Genomic DNA, 19,558 nt, shown 5'->3' with positions numbered 1-19,558 from the left:
ATCTTATTATTCTAGCCTCACTAGAGGAAGCTAGTGTTCCTTTGTTTCATGTTTAGTGCAGTGGCAAGTGGTTGGTTTTACGAAAAGGCAAGGAAAGACCCTAACCCTAACCCTAACCATTACCTAACCAAAATAAATTAAAGTAAAATAAAATACAGTCCTGGTAGCTGAGGATCGGTCTGCCAGGGCCTCTGCTTGTGGCCACCGCCCGGCTCACAATGCGCCCGACCCCTATGGCAACCTCCTGCGGGTGGTGGGGCTGCAGGAAGATGGGCCCATGTTGCTTGCCCTCGGGCACTCTCCCCGGGCCTGGCCTGGCCCCAGTAATCCAATCCCGGGCAGGGTGAACTGTTCCCTTGATGGTCTTCTCAAAAGGGTCTTCTGAATAACTCTTTGTCTGGTCCTTTACCTAGGACCCATTTGCCATGGGATACCCTACCTGGGGGCAGAAGCCCCAGACAACCTAGGCCCTTGGATCCCTGGAACACACAAACCCCTCCACCACGATAAGGCAGCGTTTCCCGGGGCCTCCTCCCACCAGGCAGCCTGTTCCCCCGGACAACCTAGAGGAGGTGGCTGGGGAGAGGGAGGTCTGGGCTTTTACACTTTAACAAGACAAAGATTACATCTCTGCTGTGACTACTCTGACAGTCTATTGCTTCAACTATTTACTATAAGTTGAAAATCATGAAGGGTGGAGGATTTCTTTTTTAGAACCATTGCTTTAGCAAAAAGTAGCAATACATTTTTTTAAACTATTTTATTATTTTTTGTACTTTACAAAATGACTGCTTAACCCTTTAACAATAATAATAATAAAAGTCTTCAGGGAAAACACAAGTTAGTCTATTTTTGTGCTTATATTTGACTGACGTTGTGTCATTGAATAGAATGCTGTGTCACAACTATTGTACTATTATGCTATTGCTGGCACCATTGTGATCAATGACAGTAGCTCATTTTAAAAGTAGGTTGGAAAATTTAACGCTGCTGCATGGAAGCAAACATCAATAACATGTTGTTGAAATATACATATGGCAATTTTTCTTTAAAGAAAATGGAAAGTAGCAATTTCACAGTTTAACCTGGTGGACATATCCGGCTTTAAACTGTCTCTTACCTCAAGTCTTGAGTCTCCAGGACTTACATTAATATGTCCTACAAAAATTACTATAGAAAACTGTTTTCAAAACTAACTTTTAAAGACGAACCAACGGAAACTGGAAATGAGATGCCCTCTTTCAATCTTGTCACAGCTCTTGCTGTGTTCGCAAATGATTGCAGTAATGAAAAACAGAGAGCAGAATTATTTCCTGTGGCTGCATTACTTTTGCTGATGAGGTTGTGAGGTTTGTTTTCAGCATCGCTGGAATTAAACAGGAGTGAATTTGCTCAGAAAACCACTGAGAGTGGCTCAGTGGTTTTCCAAAGTCGCCTCACAGCCAGAAGGTTGAATTTAATGCCTGGCTGAGGCAGCGTGTGAAAGTGTTTGTCTGTTTATGCATTTGTGTGATAGACATAGAAGCTTTTCACGCTACCTTTTGCCGAAAGTGTCCTGGGACAGGCTTTAGTCTGAACCTTGGGCAGATTACAGCAGTTTTTTTTAGATTGTATTAATTGATCATAGAAAAACTGTTTTTATCAGTCTAGTTTTAAACAAAAATTTTAGCAAACATTCCACAATACTGGAAATAAGAAGCAAGAAAATGGTTAAATGACTGAGTTGATCATTTTCTATCTATAGCGGTGCCAAAGAGTCCAGTTTTCTTATATGGAAACAATCAAAACTGTTGAATGACTTGATGGTTGAAAAGCAGCAAACAGTAATGTAATAGTTATAATCTGCTCCGAATGTTTTCAAAGTTTAAAACATGTATATTGTATTTCTGCGTGCAGTGTGTATTCATATAATGTATGTACTGTATTGAGCAGTGAAAAGTTAAATCTGACATTTTATTCGATGTACTCAAGGATTTAAATAAACCATATGGAAATGATTTATTCCACATGCAAAACGATCGTTTTAGCCAGGTCTGCTTTGGCCACTCTGTGTCATAGTTTCTAACAAAGCAGTGGCTCAGAAATTATTAAAATAAGTTTACTTCTTATGGGATGCACACACAGGGTCACATGGAAAACCCTGGACCTCAGTAAGAATGGTCTTTGTTCTGTATTTAATACCGAAATCCCCGACATTCTGGTAGACAAGCTGACCTCCCCCCGTCATCTGTGCTTGAATTAAAACGTTTTTTACAGACTGCCCAAACCCTCATACTCAGCACTGGATCTGCATGCTGAGCCCTCTGATGTATGTCATATATACATACCTGACCAAACTCCCACCCATTCATCCAGTGCAACAATAAAATTTGTGAATGGCATCACGTTATTGGGGCTCGTATCTGGAAAGGACGAATCAATCTAGGAACGAGGGACAATGGCTGGCAGCATTGTGTAACAACCACTGCTCAACACTGTTCTTAACACCAAAAACCCCCCAAAAAGTCATCATTGAGGCACAAAGTTAGCCCAACCCCTCTCCACATCAACTTATGATGGAGTCATATCTCTGAGGGTCTTTGGTTAGCTAATACAACATCTGTGGTGGAAAAGACTCAGCAGCGCCTCCAATTCTTGAAGGTTATAAAGAAGAATAAACTGGAGGAGAGATTGCTCGTGACCTTTTTACTCCGCTACAGTTGAGAGTGTGCTCTGTCATTCCATTGAAATTCAGAATACACTTAATTATTTTATTTTATTGTTCTATAAAATTCTATTATTATTGACATATAAGGCTGTAGATGGACAGTTTCCTGCTTATATAGCAGGGCTTCTGAGACCTTATTCATGCAGCCTGCATCTCCAATTTCCTACCCAGGGTCTCCTAACTGACTGTCGCTCTGATTTTAAAACCAGAGGTGATCGTGCTTGTGAGGCTGTAGCACCCAAACTGTGGAACAGCCTTCCTCAATCAATCAGGTGATTCTGTTATTTTAAACAGTTTTAAATATCTTTCCCTTAATCTGTTTATTTTCTTTATTTTATTTGGTTGTATGGACAAAAATAAATATGACCATTCACTAGATTAATTTTCTGCTTTATATTATCCATCTCACGCCCACCCTCATGGCCAATTTAGAATCACCAATTAACCTTTAGAAGTGGGAGGAGACCAGGGCAGCTGCAGAAAACCACACCACTGCACCACCTGTCCATAATTATCACTGAACATGTTTTTCAGTTACTTCTGTTTGAAAAAGAAACATAACTCTAAGTTCTTTAGGTGAGATTCAGATGTTGCAGCCCTGTATCACCTGCCTATAAATATTTTCTCATTTTCAGGTCATTGTCTTCTATTTTTTCCTGTGGTAATATAACATTATTTCCCTGTGCCAGACTAGAGTTGTCATGGAGATGAATGCTTCCAGTGGCGCTTAGTACTATGAAAAAGTATTTTGCCCCTTTCCTGATTTCTTCGTTATTTCTTGAGTATTTGTCACACTTCAGTCTTTCAGATTATCGAACAAATGTTATTATTAGACAAAGATGAGTAAATACAAAATTCTAGTTTTAAATGATGATTTCATTTATTATTCATTTGTTATTAATGAAAAAAGATATCCAAACCTATCTGGCCCTATGTGAAAAAGTAATATGGAACAAGTGGAACAAGTAGTTATTACGTTTAGAACTAAATTGCCAATTCTTATAAAATAGCTTCTAATATTACTTTTTTTTTGATAATATAAAACATTTGAAGTGTAACAAATAGGATAAAATAAAGAAAGCAGGAAAATACTTTTGACAGGACTCCATGCGTGTGTAGGTGGCTGGCATCTGAATGGCAGTCATCAGTAACAGAAGTCTTTCAGGTGTGGAATATAGTGAAGACCTACCTCTCTCTCTCACAGCTTCAAGCAGGAAGGATTTTTTTTTCACTTTATGTAATTAAGTCTAGAATAATTGCTCAGAGGTTCCTCTCCTCCTCTCCTCCCTCTCGCTCTCTTTTTCTCTTTTTACTTGACAGAGGAATGTAATTAAAAAAGGAGAGAGAGCTTTCCCGAGGTTTGATCATTGTCTCCAACTTCTAATGGAGAGCTTAGACCTGCTGTCTATCATCAGCAGTGAGTCAGGGAGAAGAAGGCGATACTGGGAGAACACTAAAGGTACATGGATCCAAAAGTGATGAGGAAAATGACATAGAAAGACAGGAAACAGCTGAGGTAAAAAGAGCATCATGCAGTCAGAGAAAATTTAAAAAGAAGATAAATGTAATGGCGCTGAGACAATGGCGTTTTCAAATCAGGTAAAATTTCTAACAATGAATGCCTTTTTAAGTTAGGCTTCTTTTTTTCACTCTGATGTAGTCTGAAGTGAGTTTCTGATGGAAAATGATAAATGTCAGGGATTTTCCTCAGTCTGCCAATGCAGAACTTGTTCTTTGATAACTGATCGATAAAGAATGAGTAAACCATTATAAAGCAATTAGTCATGTTAGAAATCCTTTATGAATGGTGACTTTTGCAAATTGAAGGAATAAATGTATCCATGCAATTTATTTAATATATATCCTCAACAACTCCCCTCAGTATCGCTGTCATCGGACAGAAGTGAGCTTCACTGACTCATCAACCCATGTAAGACTGCTTTCATTAAGTTATACAGCTGCCTCCAGAGTAAATACACATGGACACCAGCTGAGGTAAACAACAGGCTGACGTCCTACACTAATTACAGATGAAGGTCGGCAGAGTTGTTTGTAGTATAGCAGCCAGTCCCACATAGCAAAATTGGTATGACCTAGCCCACACAATGTGCTTACACATGGCCCACATACCACAAAGAATGACGGCCCTTTGGTGGCCCAGACCTGGTTTGCCAGAGGTGGCCCACACATGGGCCAGCACAAGGCCAGTTGCAGACACACTGCTGGCCCTGTGCTGGCCCAGAACAGTTTCAGCTCTGGCCCCAGATGTCAGCCTAATGTGTACCTTAATCAAGCCATGTAAGAACAACATATGCTGGAACATAATAGTGCAAAAGTAACATGAAGAAAATCTGTTCAGACAGTGAATGGACAGATTCTTGTATAACACTTTTCACTTTCCCAGATTACTGAAAGTCCTCTATATAACATGCCACATTCACCCACTTTCTCTAAACCGAGTGCTTCCTAACTACATTCATACACAGTCTTGATAAGCAGACTAGAGAAGCCAGGGATCAAACCGCAAACCTTCCGATCAGTGGGTGACCTGCTCTACCTCCTGAGCTACAGCCAACATGAGGAAACCCTCACTAGGTTTTGGATAAAGTGTACACTCACAAACCTGTCAAACCTGCATTTGAAACATTGGCTACCATAGCGGTATAGTATTGCAAAATGGCATTTAGGTCTCCTAACTAAAATAGGAAAATAGGAACATAAATAGTGTCATCATTGCCAGACCTGGCCCACATCTAGTTGACATACACCCTGCCATGACACCAGTCAGTCAGAAGTGCCAGCTTATTGCCGGATCTGGGCCAGACCCGTTTTCTATGAGCCTGGGCCACATAAACCAAACCACAATCAGGCCAGATGTGGCATGCCATCACATAAACAGTGCCATCTATGTCAGGCCTGGCCCATATCTGGATGACATACGTCTTATCATGCCAGAAGTCAGCCAGCAGTGCCGGCTTGACACCAGATCCGGGCCAGACCTGCTTGCTATGTGGGGTCCTGCTAGGATTATGTCTTCAATTGGGAGAACTAAGAAAACGAAATTCATATGACTGGAATCTGCATTTCACACAGTCTACCTATAATTTGACCAAATGGAAATGTCTTATATATTTTCTACAAAACCTTGAATGATATGATATTGGTCTTGAGTGGGATTTGAAGGATGTGAAACTACTGTTTCCATGCCCAACACTGAAGTTTCTTGCTTGCTTTAAGATCCAGTTGCTGGGGCTTGCCTATTTAAATGTTTTTTAGATAATGTGTGTTCACTTCAATGCTGTACAAAGACAAAAGCAAATATAGATCCTGCATTCTGAGACAATGATGGCTATGAGAGAGTAGGAGGCAGAATACCGAATGTCTTTGTCTATTGTTTCGGAAATCTATGTTTTTTTAAATATAGCCAAACTATTGAGTCACACCTATTATGAATCTAATTTGTAGGTAAATTTTCAGACATGTTCATAGCAGCTAAAGCTGCTGTAGAACAGAAAAAAGAAAAAAAACTGCACAAAAAGGGAGAAGAGTATATCAAGGCCTATGTCAGTCCCAATCTCTGTGCTCTGGGAGGCTTCAAATGGAGAGAGTAGCTAAGAGATAACAGGGCTGAATCTGGGACAGGCAGTTACATGCCCACATGAAACAAACCCACATCATTCTGCATTGTATTTACCCGTGTGTCATTCTCAGAGTTACCGCACACTTAGTGGAATTGCCACTTTCTTTTTCATTTTAATCGTGTGAAATATTATTCAGTTTACACATAATTAATACTAGTCAGTATTAAAAATTATAAATAGTGGTCATTTAGGCCAGCAGTGGCTCAAATGTTTTCTTATGTGCGACACTGATAAAGTACACATTGATCAAATCAAATAGAAACATAGTTTTAACTGTGTTAAAATCCATGAATTTCTGTATATATGAAAGAAAGTTTGTTTCTAAAACTTCCTTTCTTAAAAAAAAATGATATCTATATATATATATATATATATATATATACATAAATGCATGTCTGCATCAATGAATGACTAAAATAGAAATATACACAAATTATGAGCAAATGTAGATTAAACGGTAAATGGACTGGTTCTTATATAGCACTTTTCTACTCTATTGGAGCACTAAAATTGATTTATAAAACATGGCTCATTTGCCAATTCATATGAGCACTTTTTTTCATTGTCTACATGTTTTCATTCATATACATTCATATTTCAAAGAACCTGTAAACCTGTATGAGACCGTTTTTACTTGTCTATCTAACTCAAAGTAAAACTCAGATTAAAATCAGTATTGACCTGCATCATGAATCTGACAGACTGGGAATTCAAAGTCTTGGACAGCAGCTTGAGACGGTAGTCCTTGTTCTTGTCTGGAGATCCACTGTGAGTTGGTGGGTCAGCACTCTAACTGGAACCTGCAGCAGCAGGTTCAAGTGTATGTATGCTAAACTCACAAGGACTAGCATCACAAACTGTAGCATGAGTCAATAGAGTTTGAGTACATTTACATGATGAGAAATGAATGAATGAATGAATGAACAGAAAGGTGATGACTCTTTTTACTCTTTTAATAATTATCACCAGTATGCAGGTCATCACTGGAAAGAAATTACTGTAGTACACTTTACTTGTTCCAGACACCAATGCATGTCCCTATCCTAATGAGGACAGACATACAAAACCAACAACACAACACAGCTGAAAGAGCCCAAGGAGACTTCAGAGTGATCCACACAGTTATTCTGCTCTTAAATCATGTATAGAGAGAATTAGAGGCTACAATGTACCCAGCATGACTACTCATTACTATCTTTGTTAGCTGCTGAAACTCATGAACTGAAAAGGACTGAAGATAGGGCTAGCATACAGCAAAAAAAGTGTTTGTTTGATGTTGCCTGGTGTGCAGATATTTGAAGAACCTTTGTAACGTGAATAGCAACATAATTGTTAACTGTGAAGTAATTACTGAATTTGAAACAGTAACACATTACATTACTGCGTTACTAAAAACTGTAATGTGATTAAAGTAATGCATTACCTACTAATGCATTACTTTAATCACATTATTTTTCATTGTATTTAAAAAGCATGGGTGTGTTTCCTGTCAAATTTGCAGCCTCTGCCAGCCTCCCAATCATATTTTTTCAGTGCATTAAGTTGTAAAGTTTGGTATAAAAAATATGCATTTGAACTTCATGCTCTTCAACTACTGGTCTTCTCAGACTGGTGATTTTCCACGCCCTCAGAGTGTGTGTGTGTGTGTGTGTGTGTGTGTGTGTGTGTGTGTGTGTGTGTGTGTGTGTGTGTGTGTGTGTGTGCATTTGAAATCAAGCCAAGATGTGGGGCTTTGCTGAAACTGGTCACCTCCATTGTAACACAAATGTAGCTGCCCGGGAGGAAGCTAATGGACTGTCGCACTGTCGCAAAGCTGGCCAAAAAACACACTGCCATACCTCTCACACCTCTATCTCTGACACCTCTGACAATGTGTTGTTCATGTTTGGCTTTCTGATTCCCCATTCTAACCACTTCTCACCTCACCTTTAGAGAAGTGCAGTGACAAAAATGCTGGAAAGAGTCAGGACTGGCTTCTGAGCAAGAGGCTTTTGCTAAGTCTTTAAATTTGAAACTGATTGTATTGGGAATGGATATTGAAGCGATACAATATCCATTTGACATTATGGATTAACCTGCTTGAGGACTGATTGAAAATATTGACAAAGTTGAAACCACACTTGAAACTAGTGGAATTACCACAGTGGAACATGTTATAAAAGTTCATATAAGACCAAATAGTATCATAAAAATCTTTTCTGCTCCTCCAACTCAATAAGAAATGTCATAGTTGTTATTGAGTTTAGACAGAAGTGGAGTTTGAAGGTACAATCTTGACCTCAGGCATAACAGTCTCAACTCAAGGTCATTTCATAGCTTGTTGCTGAGTTACTGAGATTTGAGTCAAAAACAGTTTTTAAGGTAACATTGCTTTTCAGTCTTCTAGAAAGTTAAAAATGTTCCAAATGATCAAATAGACATAGAATACTCTCAAACTTTCAAACTACTCTAGACTTTAAAAGGAGCCTCTCATGTTCTCCGTCCTAATCCTCCACAAAAAGAACATTAATATAGGTATTCAGGCACTATATGCCCTGCTTATTCATTCAAATGAAATGGCTGTTTGGTCCTTAAGCAAACCATTGCAGCAAGATGACCTTGATTTCACACTCTGTCCAATAAGCATGACTATATTTTGATATGACAAGAACTACCTGAAGAGGATTTGTTTCATTGGTGATATAAAACAATCCTGAAATACACTGCAAAAAATCTTACACTAAGATGGTACAACAGAGATGTGTGGTACTTTAGGTAGGGCACGAGGGAGACTCATGTCATAAATAAAAGGTGGTTGTCTGATCAAAACATCCATCCATCCTTGTTTCTAAGTTTAATAACCACCACGAGACTCAAGGAAAGGACTAACTGAGCATCTTCTGAAACTTGTTTTGCTGTCTGGTGATATCCTCTGGCCTCCCATGCTGCGTTCCCCTCCCAGGTCTTCCTAACAGACCATGGCTCAGTAAGCTGTGGTCACATGGGGCCCTCTCTCCCAGTGGAAGCTAGAACTCAAGCAATTTACATATGTAATTGAGTGGAGAGGAACTGTACCAGGAACTGCTTGCTGTAAGCACTAGTATGCATGTGTATGGGTATGTTTATGTGTGTAGACCCAGATGTTAATGAGAAAGAAACATTCTGATTTATACGACTAGGTCCTAACTTATTAGGTTTATCTTCTTTTATATCTGTCTGTCACTCATTGCTGAGATCTGGGAAGGTTCACTTACAGTTTTCCAAAACATGGCTACATGGCAGGCCATTGAATCTTTCCTATGAGTTACGAGAAACAAAAAAGTATTGTGAATTGTAGATAACAGGCTCAATATAAGGATAACAAGGCTACTGAAAGCTATTTTTGAGATAATTACCTTGAACATGGCGTGGCATTTCTATGCTGAGTCTGCAAAAACAGATTCCTTCATTGATTTATTACTTTCACAACTGTATACCTAACCTGAGGAAGAAGCAAGACTCAGCAACTCGCTTGTCTCTAGTCTCACTATTTTCACTGAACTCATAATATTGAGATTTGTTTGATGGTCTGAAATATGTAAGTGAGACAAATATCCAAGAAAATAAGAAAAGAAGTGGCAAGTACTATTCACATCACTATATTTTTGTTTAAATCTCACCGAGCTTCTTCAGTGCTCAATACTAATGAAACAGGAAGCAGGAGAAACCAAAGCAAAACTATGTGCAAAAGCCATTCTCCAAAACTGTACATAAAAGATGGCAGTCTTGTGCTTTTAACCATCCCCTTACATCTTCCTTTCTTTTGCCCACACTGCCCCCTTTTTCAAACAGGATAGTAGTGCTACAGCTGGTGTGTTAAGAACCCAAAGCCAAATTGCACCTTGTGCATATTTCTGCAATGCCAGTGCCTTCAGAAAAAGTTTTTTTTTCTAGGTTAATTAGGTAAATTGTAAAAACAAAATAAAAAAAATAGAATAATTGTTGCAAAATAACAATTCAAAAGGTGTCCTTCATGCACTTCTCTCATTTTTCTGTGCACATGTACAGTAAGTACACAATTGTATTGCATGGTGTGCATTTGTGCCGGTGTGCGTGTATCATGTAAAAGCTTTCTCCATTCTCAAGACTTGAGGTTTTCATCAGCCATATCAGCCTGCAGCCATAAAACCCTTCAGCTGTTCAAAGATGTGTCATGCAAAACAAATGCACATTCTCATTCTTCTCTGGGCATAGACCTTCATGTTGTTCATGTTCCAACTGCACACCAGCACTCTTTTATAAGCTCTTTTGAGCTGCCAAGAAGATTGTGCTGTTTTATAATTGACAGTGGGAACTGATCATTGTTGACACACATCAGAGGGTATCAGCTCTATAATCTGAGCGACTGTGATCGAAAGATTATCAAACATCGCACAGATTATGCGAGCTCTTCCCAAAGCCACACTGGTGTTTAAGCCGTTTTGCAGATTAAAAAGAGCTGAGTTTTGTTCCTATAAGTCCCCTTAATGTGTCACACCCCAGCAGTCTCCAGAGCAGACACAGGAAGTTTAGAGTCTGCTTTTATCTGCCATGCACAATAGGAGCACTGTGCTTTGCTAAGCTTGAGTTATTACTCGGAGGAGATCGTTATGAAGGAAGAATGTATCAAAGTCCTTTGATTGTGGAGGATCATAACTTGTGCGAAAGGAATTGTCTGTCTGCCCTCCCCCAATCCCCTTTTTTGAAGCCTCACTGAAAAGTTCACCTTCCTATCTGTCAGTTGGTTAGTCAAGCTCAGTTTCAACTCTGTAAAGATTTGAAGGCATTCCTCCAAGCCTACAGTTTGACAAGACTGCCACTTGTTGGCAAGTCAGGTTACTGCGCCAGGAGGATGAGTGCATCAGTGGTACACTCATCTTTTACAAACTCATACATTATTTTCTGTGGTTTCTGTGGTGAATAATAAAAGATAAAACAATTATAAGATTCGTTTTAGCGATTTTGTCCCATTTTGAGTTTCCCAGGTTGAAACCCAATAAGGGAACAATGCATGAACATGGAGGGGTTACAAGATGTTCAAGTACAACATAAAAAGCCATTGTTTGAAAAGTTTGAAAAAGACGGCATGCACAACTCAGAATAGTGAATAAAATAGAAAAGGTTTATCTTTTTGGTTAAGGTTTTGAATTTAATTTTAAACTCATTTCACCTAAGGTCTCAAAAAGACCCGTACAATCAAATGGAACTGCATAAAGATTTCTCAAGTGATTTAGTAACACACTTTGAGCTTAGAAATATCTCATCTTGGAGTCATCAGTGTGTCCCCTACTAGGTTTCAAAAAAGCTCTCATTCTGTTTCTAGTCCCATGATGCAATTGAGCAGCATTTCCCCTCCTCAGCCTGACTACTAACAGCCCACACCTCCTGTGCAAACAGAGACTTTCAGTTAAACAGTGTGTTTTCATTTAAGTCTCTGAGACAAAAATAAAAAAGATAATCTGATGACATCAAGATTGGTCAAAAGCCTACATAGGCTTAGTAGTAGACATTGTAAAAAACAAACAAGGAAACAAATCTGAAGACCGAATGAGAAGCATCTAATAAAAAACTGAAAATTAAAAATACTGTCTTAAAGTATAATTGTGTTTAGCGTCATTGCATGATGATCTGTGTTTCACAGTAGCTAAAACTACAGAAATCTAGTTAAAAATGCAAACACATCAAGCGCTGGACCTCTGTGGTAGTATGGATTTGTATAGTTTATTTATTTGTAACTTTTTGTTTGTTTGTTTTTTGCTAAGCTTATAGTACTCAGTACCTCTGAGTAGCCAGTTTCAGGTTGTTTTGGGTGAGATTATGCATTTAAAAACTACAAAAAGGCATGCATGACTAAACTTCACCAACTGACATCATCATATTCATAAGATCCGGTACTTCACTTTTATGCTTCTTTTTCAGGCATTTGTCATCTCACTGTACATTTGTCTCCATTTGTTGATATGATGTGTATATGTGAGGTGGGACTGTGTACGTGTGTGTCCTGAGGATGTTCAGTTGTCTGTCTGAGCTCAACTAGGTTAAACCGAGTGACATCCTTTAAATGATGATATGTTGGCACAGGAGGGCTGACCGATTGATGGACCTGCCCCACAGGGACATGAAGCAAAACCACAGTGAGAAGTGTGTGCCAAAATAGCTGTCATCAGGCTTTATACCATAGAAGCCAAAAGACTTTGTAAACACATGTAAATATGAGATTGGGAGCAGCGACAGTCATTTTGGTAGAAATTAAGGATGGTAATTGTTTTCTGACTTCCTACATCCAAAGGGTGACCTTGAGCTTTTCAATTGAGCTTTTTAGCTGTAAACAACAAATACACTGAGCAAATCCCAGGTCCAGATATAACCATGCTATGCTGACATTTTCTAAATTAACTGTATTATAAGAAATAAAGTCTTCTTTCCTGCTGTTCTAACATCATCATTCTACTCCTCTTCCTTGTTGACCATGCTTTGCCTGCAAAACAAACACCAGCCTTTTAATTGACTGTGGTGCTAACGGAAGTTACACCCAACTCATACTCACACACAGTTCTCAAGTATCAACCCAGAAAGATGTGTTATTCTACACACACTCCTTAATTGAAGTCATGATGAGAATCCTAATACAGATTTTGTGTGTGTGTGTTTGTACCCGTTTAGACGTCTTTGTGGGGACCAAAAATTGGAAGTTTACTATACTTGTGGGGACCAACAGCCCTTAAGGGGACCAAAATCCCAGTCCCCACAAGTTAAAGGCATTTTTGACACTCAAAATGTGGTTTTAGTGTCAGGGTTACAGGGTTATGGTTATAGGTTTAGGGGAAGGGTTAGGGTTAGGCATTCATTTTTGATGGTTAGGGTTAGGGTAAGCGGCAAGGGAAACCATTATGTCAATGGGAGGTCCCCACGAGGATAGCAAACCAGACCTGTGTGTGTGTCTAGTCAGTATATGTGTCTCAACGCATACATTTTTTAATTTCTCCAATATAACAAAGAAATGACTCAGCCACAGCTCTGGAGCTCAATGTGTGGAATATGTCAAGCTTTTGTGATATTGAAGCTGTTCTGATGACTATAAAAAGAAATGACAGATGAAGATTTGCCAGAAATGTGTTCAGAAAATAGGCATACATAATAAAAATCACTGAACATATTAAATATGGACAAAGAATGAAATAGGACAGTGTTAGTTTAGCTATAAAAGTAGTAATGAATTTTTGCTTTTTCTAGAAACGGACAGTATAAAAGATGGACATAGCCGCTGTGACCTCACTGACTTTACACTCAGAATTTTGAAGCTTCGTGTTTCTTTAAATAAAAACAAAACAGAGGATGGATTAAAGGATAATAAAAGACAAGATCGACAGCAAGAACAAAGAGGAAATACTATTGGAGTAGATTTCTGTGAACATGAGCAATGCTCTTCTAGAAGCAAATATGTAACATGAAATTTCCAGGTTAAGCCCTACCTGCTTTGATAGTGAGACAGAAATCTTTCAAGTACTCTCTCAAGATTTTTTGTAATCACTGCCCTAAAGAGATTTAAACTTGTACAGTATACTTTGATTTTATTTGATGTTTGTTTTTGGCTTCCTGCTGAAAAAAAAACATCCTTCCTGCTGTTTTTTTTCTGGGGATCTAAAGGAACCCATAGAATTCTGAGTTTAGGTCTAGTTGTCAAAGCATCAAGTATGTGGATGCTCTCCAGCAGGTGTGACTGATTTTGACCAAAGAGATCGATAGACTGGTTATTCAAAAATTACTAAAAGTCTCTTCTGTAACACCAGACCCTAAAAGAAATCCCGATCAGGCAGATAACCCATACGTTTCTTGGCCTACTGGGACACTGAAGTGAAAATTATTAAAACTGTGCTTTCCCTGCTTTGATGAGCCAAACATGCTGTGTAAGAGGCATATTGCTTCCAGGTTTGTGTAATAAATTTACCCAGGGATAAGCATACAAATATGAAGATTTTCCTTTCTAATACTAAAGTACTGAACTCGCTCTAGAAGGAGCTGCTGTGACCTTTGAAAACACTATTAAATATACAATTGAATACAAATTGCTTTCGGCAAGGTTGGATATTAAGGTTCTTTTGGAAGTGAAGGAGGAATATAGGCATTAAAAAGGGATTTTTTTTCTTTGTACGTGGATAAAACCATGCAGACTTAAAATAAGAATTAAAAGCAATTGCACTACCTTGACAATTTCCTATGAGTTGATTCATTTGCTTGCTCAATTGTTTCTGCCCACACATAACACTTATTTTTTTTTTTAAATAGCCATTACATGTTGAATATCCCTTTCATTAAAATTATATCTCTGGTTTGCGGCCATTAATTGTTGCTGAAACAGTTGTTAAGTAACAATACAGCTATCAGCAAGTGACTTTATTGCATTTCTCTGACTGAGGACACTTTTTATAAGGAGTTGCTGTAAACAACCAAAAACACTCATGGGATAGCTTCCCACCTCTCAGCACTGTTAATGAATGTGACTGGTTCATTAGTTCCTATCGATTTCCCCTATTGGGACACTTATTGCAAGTGTCTGGGACATAATTGTGATTGGTGGGTTGGCAGTTCCTGGTGTGCTCTGTATTTAATGTTTTCACTTTATGAGCTATAAAAGTCTGAATAGATAATCAATAGAGTGTTGCCATGGTTTAAGCCGCCTGAAAGGTTGATGGAAAGTTCTCCTGTCCCAGTGGATGGCCTTGAATGAATGTGCATGTATGGCAGTTAATGCATTTATATTCATCAGGTTGTCAGTGCATGCAGGTGAATTAACATGGACAAGTACTGATATGAGGAGGATTTTTTCAACAGACTGCTGACTTAGCATCAAACATGTTGCAGGATGCTTTGGACCGTATCACCTGTGACCTTCTTTTTTCTTCTTTTTCTTTCTTTTCGTCTTTGCTGTTCTCTCTATCATCTCTTACAGGTAATTCTGGTGGGTTCCTCTATAAATGAACGAGATCAAATGCTGTTTATCAGCACAGATGAAGGTTCCTCCTTCCAGCGGCAGTCCATCGACTTCACACCCGACACGCTCATCTTCCACCCCAAGGAAGAAGACAAGCTGCTGGCCTATTGCAAGGAGGGCAGGGTGGGTTGCACGCACAAACTTAAAAGAAATTGTTGATTATGTAGCTGAAATAAATGCACAAGGAGGTATCGTTGGTGTTACGTTAGCAAATCATTTGTGGTGCAGCAGTGCATTAAATCTCATTAAATCTCAAGACAATCTTACGACTAAACTCAGAAAAAAACGTCATATGTTGTTTTTTCATACCACAGTAATGCTGTTCTGTAATTCTTGAGTTAAAGTGAAATGAATTAAACAATAACCATATCCAAACACAATGACGATATAGTGTAGTTGCACTTGGCTTCTAGTTGGAAACCCTTTGGCAAGTTCTAAGAAGAAATAAACATGTATATCACAAAAAAATGTTTTTAATTATAAATAACCCACAAATCTATTTGTATATAGAAATCTGAATATTTACTTACTTTATTTAAAGGTCTAGATATATTAAATGTCAGGCCTTTGTAACCAATTTTTAAAATACCAGGTGTTCTTATCTTTAAGTGCGGCCCCTTTCCGGTGTTTTCCAACTAAGACGTCCTCAAAAATATAGGCACAGGAATTTTGTACTTAGTGCCCTGTAATGGCTTGACATCATAAGCTGCTTAGCTTTCTACACCCTCATCCAAATATGTTTGCTTCTGACTATTATGATTTTTCTCCATTTACCATCTATCTTTACGCCATTTTAGATTATTCAATAGAAATATAAGATAAGATAAGATAAGATAAGATGGCCTTTATTAGGCCATCTTATCTTATCTTATCTTATCTTATATTTTAGATTATTCAATAGAAATATCATATAAGAGAAGGAGCAAGGTTCTGAATTCAGGCACCGCTGCAGACAAAAATAACAAAAAGGAAAGTCATATATTTCAGTTAATGAGAAGAAAAGGCAGGACTCCAGAAAGATAAGGAGCAAGAGTCACACTATCAAAAATACAGACATGAAAATGGCAGCACAATGGGTGCTATATATATACCCTGGGATTGACTAGATAACAAGACACAGGAGGGAAAAAGGAATGGGAGAAAATAATTTACAGCAGATGAGAACAAAAAAAGAAATTTAAAAAAAAAAAAAACAAGAAATGAGAAAATCGGCAATGTGCGGTAAAGCAGGAAATGACCAAAAGACACCAAGAATAAGATGAAAAAAGATGAAAAAATAAGTACATCTTTGCCTTTTGCTACAACAGATGTATGTGAAGGCTTTGAAACTGCAGGTAGTGCATCTGAAGAAAATACAATGTAAAACTTTTGCTTTAAATTTTATTTTTAAGGTAAAAGTTTAAATATGTATATTTATTACGTTGCTGTCAGATCTTGCACTGACTTTTCTCAGCAAACATCTAATGGCTGCAGTTATCCCTGTTTCTTGTGCATTCTCCCTACCCCACTCATCCTTTCAAAGCGTTTCAATTTTCCATACATTCTATGCAGCACTCAGCGAATGACTAGACATTCAGCAATGACCTTATGGGGCTTACTGTCCTGTGGATGGGCCAGTTAAGGTCATCTGGAAAACTGTCAAGTCAGCAGCCTCGAATGTAGTTGCTTGCACTCGACTAGACTGAGATACAAACATGATTTACTCAAATTTAGAAGGAAATATTAAGTCAAGATAATCCATTATCTAAAATACTTTTTAATTTTGAACAGCAAAAGCCATAATCTCCCAAATTAAAACAAAACAGGCACATAAAGACAAACATTTCACTTTATGTGCAATTAATATAGATTTTATGAATTTTTTTCTTTTTGATGAAATTACAAAAAAACCCTTTTCGTTATATTTTTTTTTAGTTTCACTACATGAAACATGAAAGCCAGGGCATCGTATTGCTATCCAATGAATTACTTATGCCTTTTTGCCGAGAGATGAGATGATTCAGTGGATAAGACATTCAAGCCTGCAGCACTGTAGAAAACCTGCGAGATGAAAATAGTGTTGGTCAAAAATGCTGCTTCCTCATGTAGGTTAGAAACACTCAATCAACAGATTTATTAATAAGCAATGAGAGATGTTCCAGTCATCTCACTGCATTTGACTGTTTTATAGCAGTAGCTTCAGTTAGGGGATCAAAGCACAGCCAAGGAATTTAAAGATGTATCACTTGGGGGCACATGTGGAATGGCCAATTCTGAGCAAAGCTAATGTTAACAGTACCACTGGTGTGAAACAGTAGCAACAAATTATCTTCACCATGTTCTAATCATTTATGGCGATAACACAAAGGTAGTGCAAAGGTAGTATATCTGATCTGGCAGTGATATACAGAGGTCGGAAGCCCAAAGTGCAGATAGTGATACTTTTGTCGTAGAGAGCAAAGTATTTTATTTTATGTTATTATGTTAGCTGACAGTAGTCGCCTATGTGTAAACAGCACAGCTATGTCTTGATGCATGCTCAATCATACAGGTAAAGTACTCATCCAGGTACTCATCCAGGTACTTTTGGAGACAGCACAGCTATATTTTATGTTGTTGTCTACCACCACACAATGGTTAATTCACCAATCATACACTAAAAATATTGAATTAAAGGGCAGTTTGTTTTCATATGTTATCAGTATGGTTTAGTTTAGTTCATCTGCCACAGTCTTTGTACTTATCTGTATATTATGAATTCTTTTTTTGGATAATACCTCCTTAAAAACTAATAAATTCACACTTTATCGATCTGTGGAGATCAACACAATGTAATCTCATTTTGTTTTGTTGCATCAACAACTAATCGTATTCATCAAAGACCTTTTTTTTGCACCAACTGATTTTATGTTTTAGTAAAAAATGGCGTTTGGGCTTAAATAAAAAGACCCTGAAAACCAAAATGGAAATGAAGCTCAAGATATTTAAGTAGGTGAGACATAAATTTGAATAGTTAATAAGCTTGAATTGGCTCAACTCCTCCTCCACTTCAATAATTTACACATAATTAAGCAAGAAATTCAATTAGGTTTTAATCTGTTCCATATGGGCAGGCTGCAGATGGAAACGAGGAATCCATTCAAACAGAACAAAAAAAATCATTTAGCTGGAGAATGATGTGAGGATGCGGAGCAGCATTTTCAAATTACGGTTTGTGAGGGCAGACACATATTTACATCAAGGTCAACCTTCGCTTCTCTTTTTCACAGCCACAAAAGAATGTGCTGTAGGATTAGCTTGTCGTCACTGATTACATTTAATTTCTGATGACCATGAGTGAGATAGGCAGGAGCTAAGCAGAATGAGAAGGTGCAAGGGTTGTTAGTGTGTGTGTGTGTGTGTCAGCTAATACACACTCGATGCACACACGTTGTCACGCTGACACATGCACACACACACAAATCTGCCAAACCTGTTATGATTACTATGTGAGCTCAGCTTTGATGTGCTGAAGTATGAAATGTAATATCTTAATTGGGTGAATAATTTTCTATGGTGACCTTCATTGTAAAATAAACATCTGGCAATAATCTAGAAATAAGTTTAAACAGTAATGCTACATGAAAATGGTGCTTTTTTTCTGTCTAATTATGTGTTTTTTTTGTTTTTTTGTCCAGCTCTTTGCTTCAGGAGATCTGGGCCGTAAGTGGACATTACTGCAGGAGAGGGTGACAAAGGACAGAGTTTTCTGGTCAGTCTAACTTAATTTTATACATTTTGATGGATAAGATGCCAAGAATGCAGCTGTGTTTGTGTCACAGCTGGGGCCAGCATTACTAAGCAAGTTCATGATACCCAGGATATCTTTTCGAGTCACTTATCCAAACATCAGCAACACCAGTAACTGAAGGTGGATCAGTCAACCCAGATTCTCCCATTCTTTTTATGAGTATGGTGAGGTAAAACTGTGCAATTTGATTAATCATAGACACAGACTAGTCTACTTGCAGCAAAGCAGTATAATTTACAAATAAAGAGACTATATTAGAAATATTGAAAGATGTTAAACAGATAATACATCTGCAACTTGGTACATAAAAATGTGTGATTTAAACTTGTTTACACATGCAAGGAAAAGGAAGGGAATCCCATTGTTCCCTAAGAATCTCCACTTCTTAGTGATGCTTGTCGGATAAAGACAAATACTGTCTCTAGAACTACAGTCCTTCCTACTACCTACAT

The 19,558-nt window shown here is 38.0% G+C and overlaps 1 protein-coding gene across 6 annotated transcripts in view; it reads left to right on the top strand.

Moving 5' to 3' along the window:
* Window positions 1-19,558, top strand: part of sorcs2 (sortilin-related VPS10 domain containing receptor 2) — a 379,862-nt gene that overhangs the window by 269,712 nt on the left and 90,592 nt on the right. For all 6 annotated transcript variants that reach the window (XM_013266082.3, XM_013266081.3, XM_013266083.3 and 3 more), the window contains 2 exons: window positions 15,296-15,460; window positions 18,994-19,067. In XM_013266082.3, the coding sequence (XP_013121536.1) occupies window positions 15,296-15,460; window positions 18,994-19,067 (239 nt within the window). The remainder of the gene's footprint in view (window positions 1-15,295; window positions 15,461-18,993; window positions 19,068-19,558) is intronic.

The sequence above is a fragment of the Oreochromis niloticus genome, linkage group LG3, assembly GCF_001858045.2.
Source record: "Oreochromis niloticus isolate F11D_XX linkage group LG3, O_niloticus_UMD_NMBU, whole genome shotgun sequence".
Lineage (NCBI taxonomy): Eukaryota > Metazoa > Chordata > Actinopteri > Cichliformes > Cichlidae > Oreochromis > Oreochromis niloticus.
Note: the sequence above shows the minus strand (reverse complement) of the source record. Positions and strands in the feature narration are given on the sequence as shown.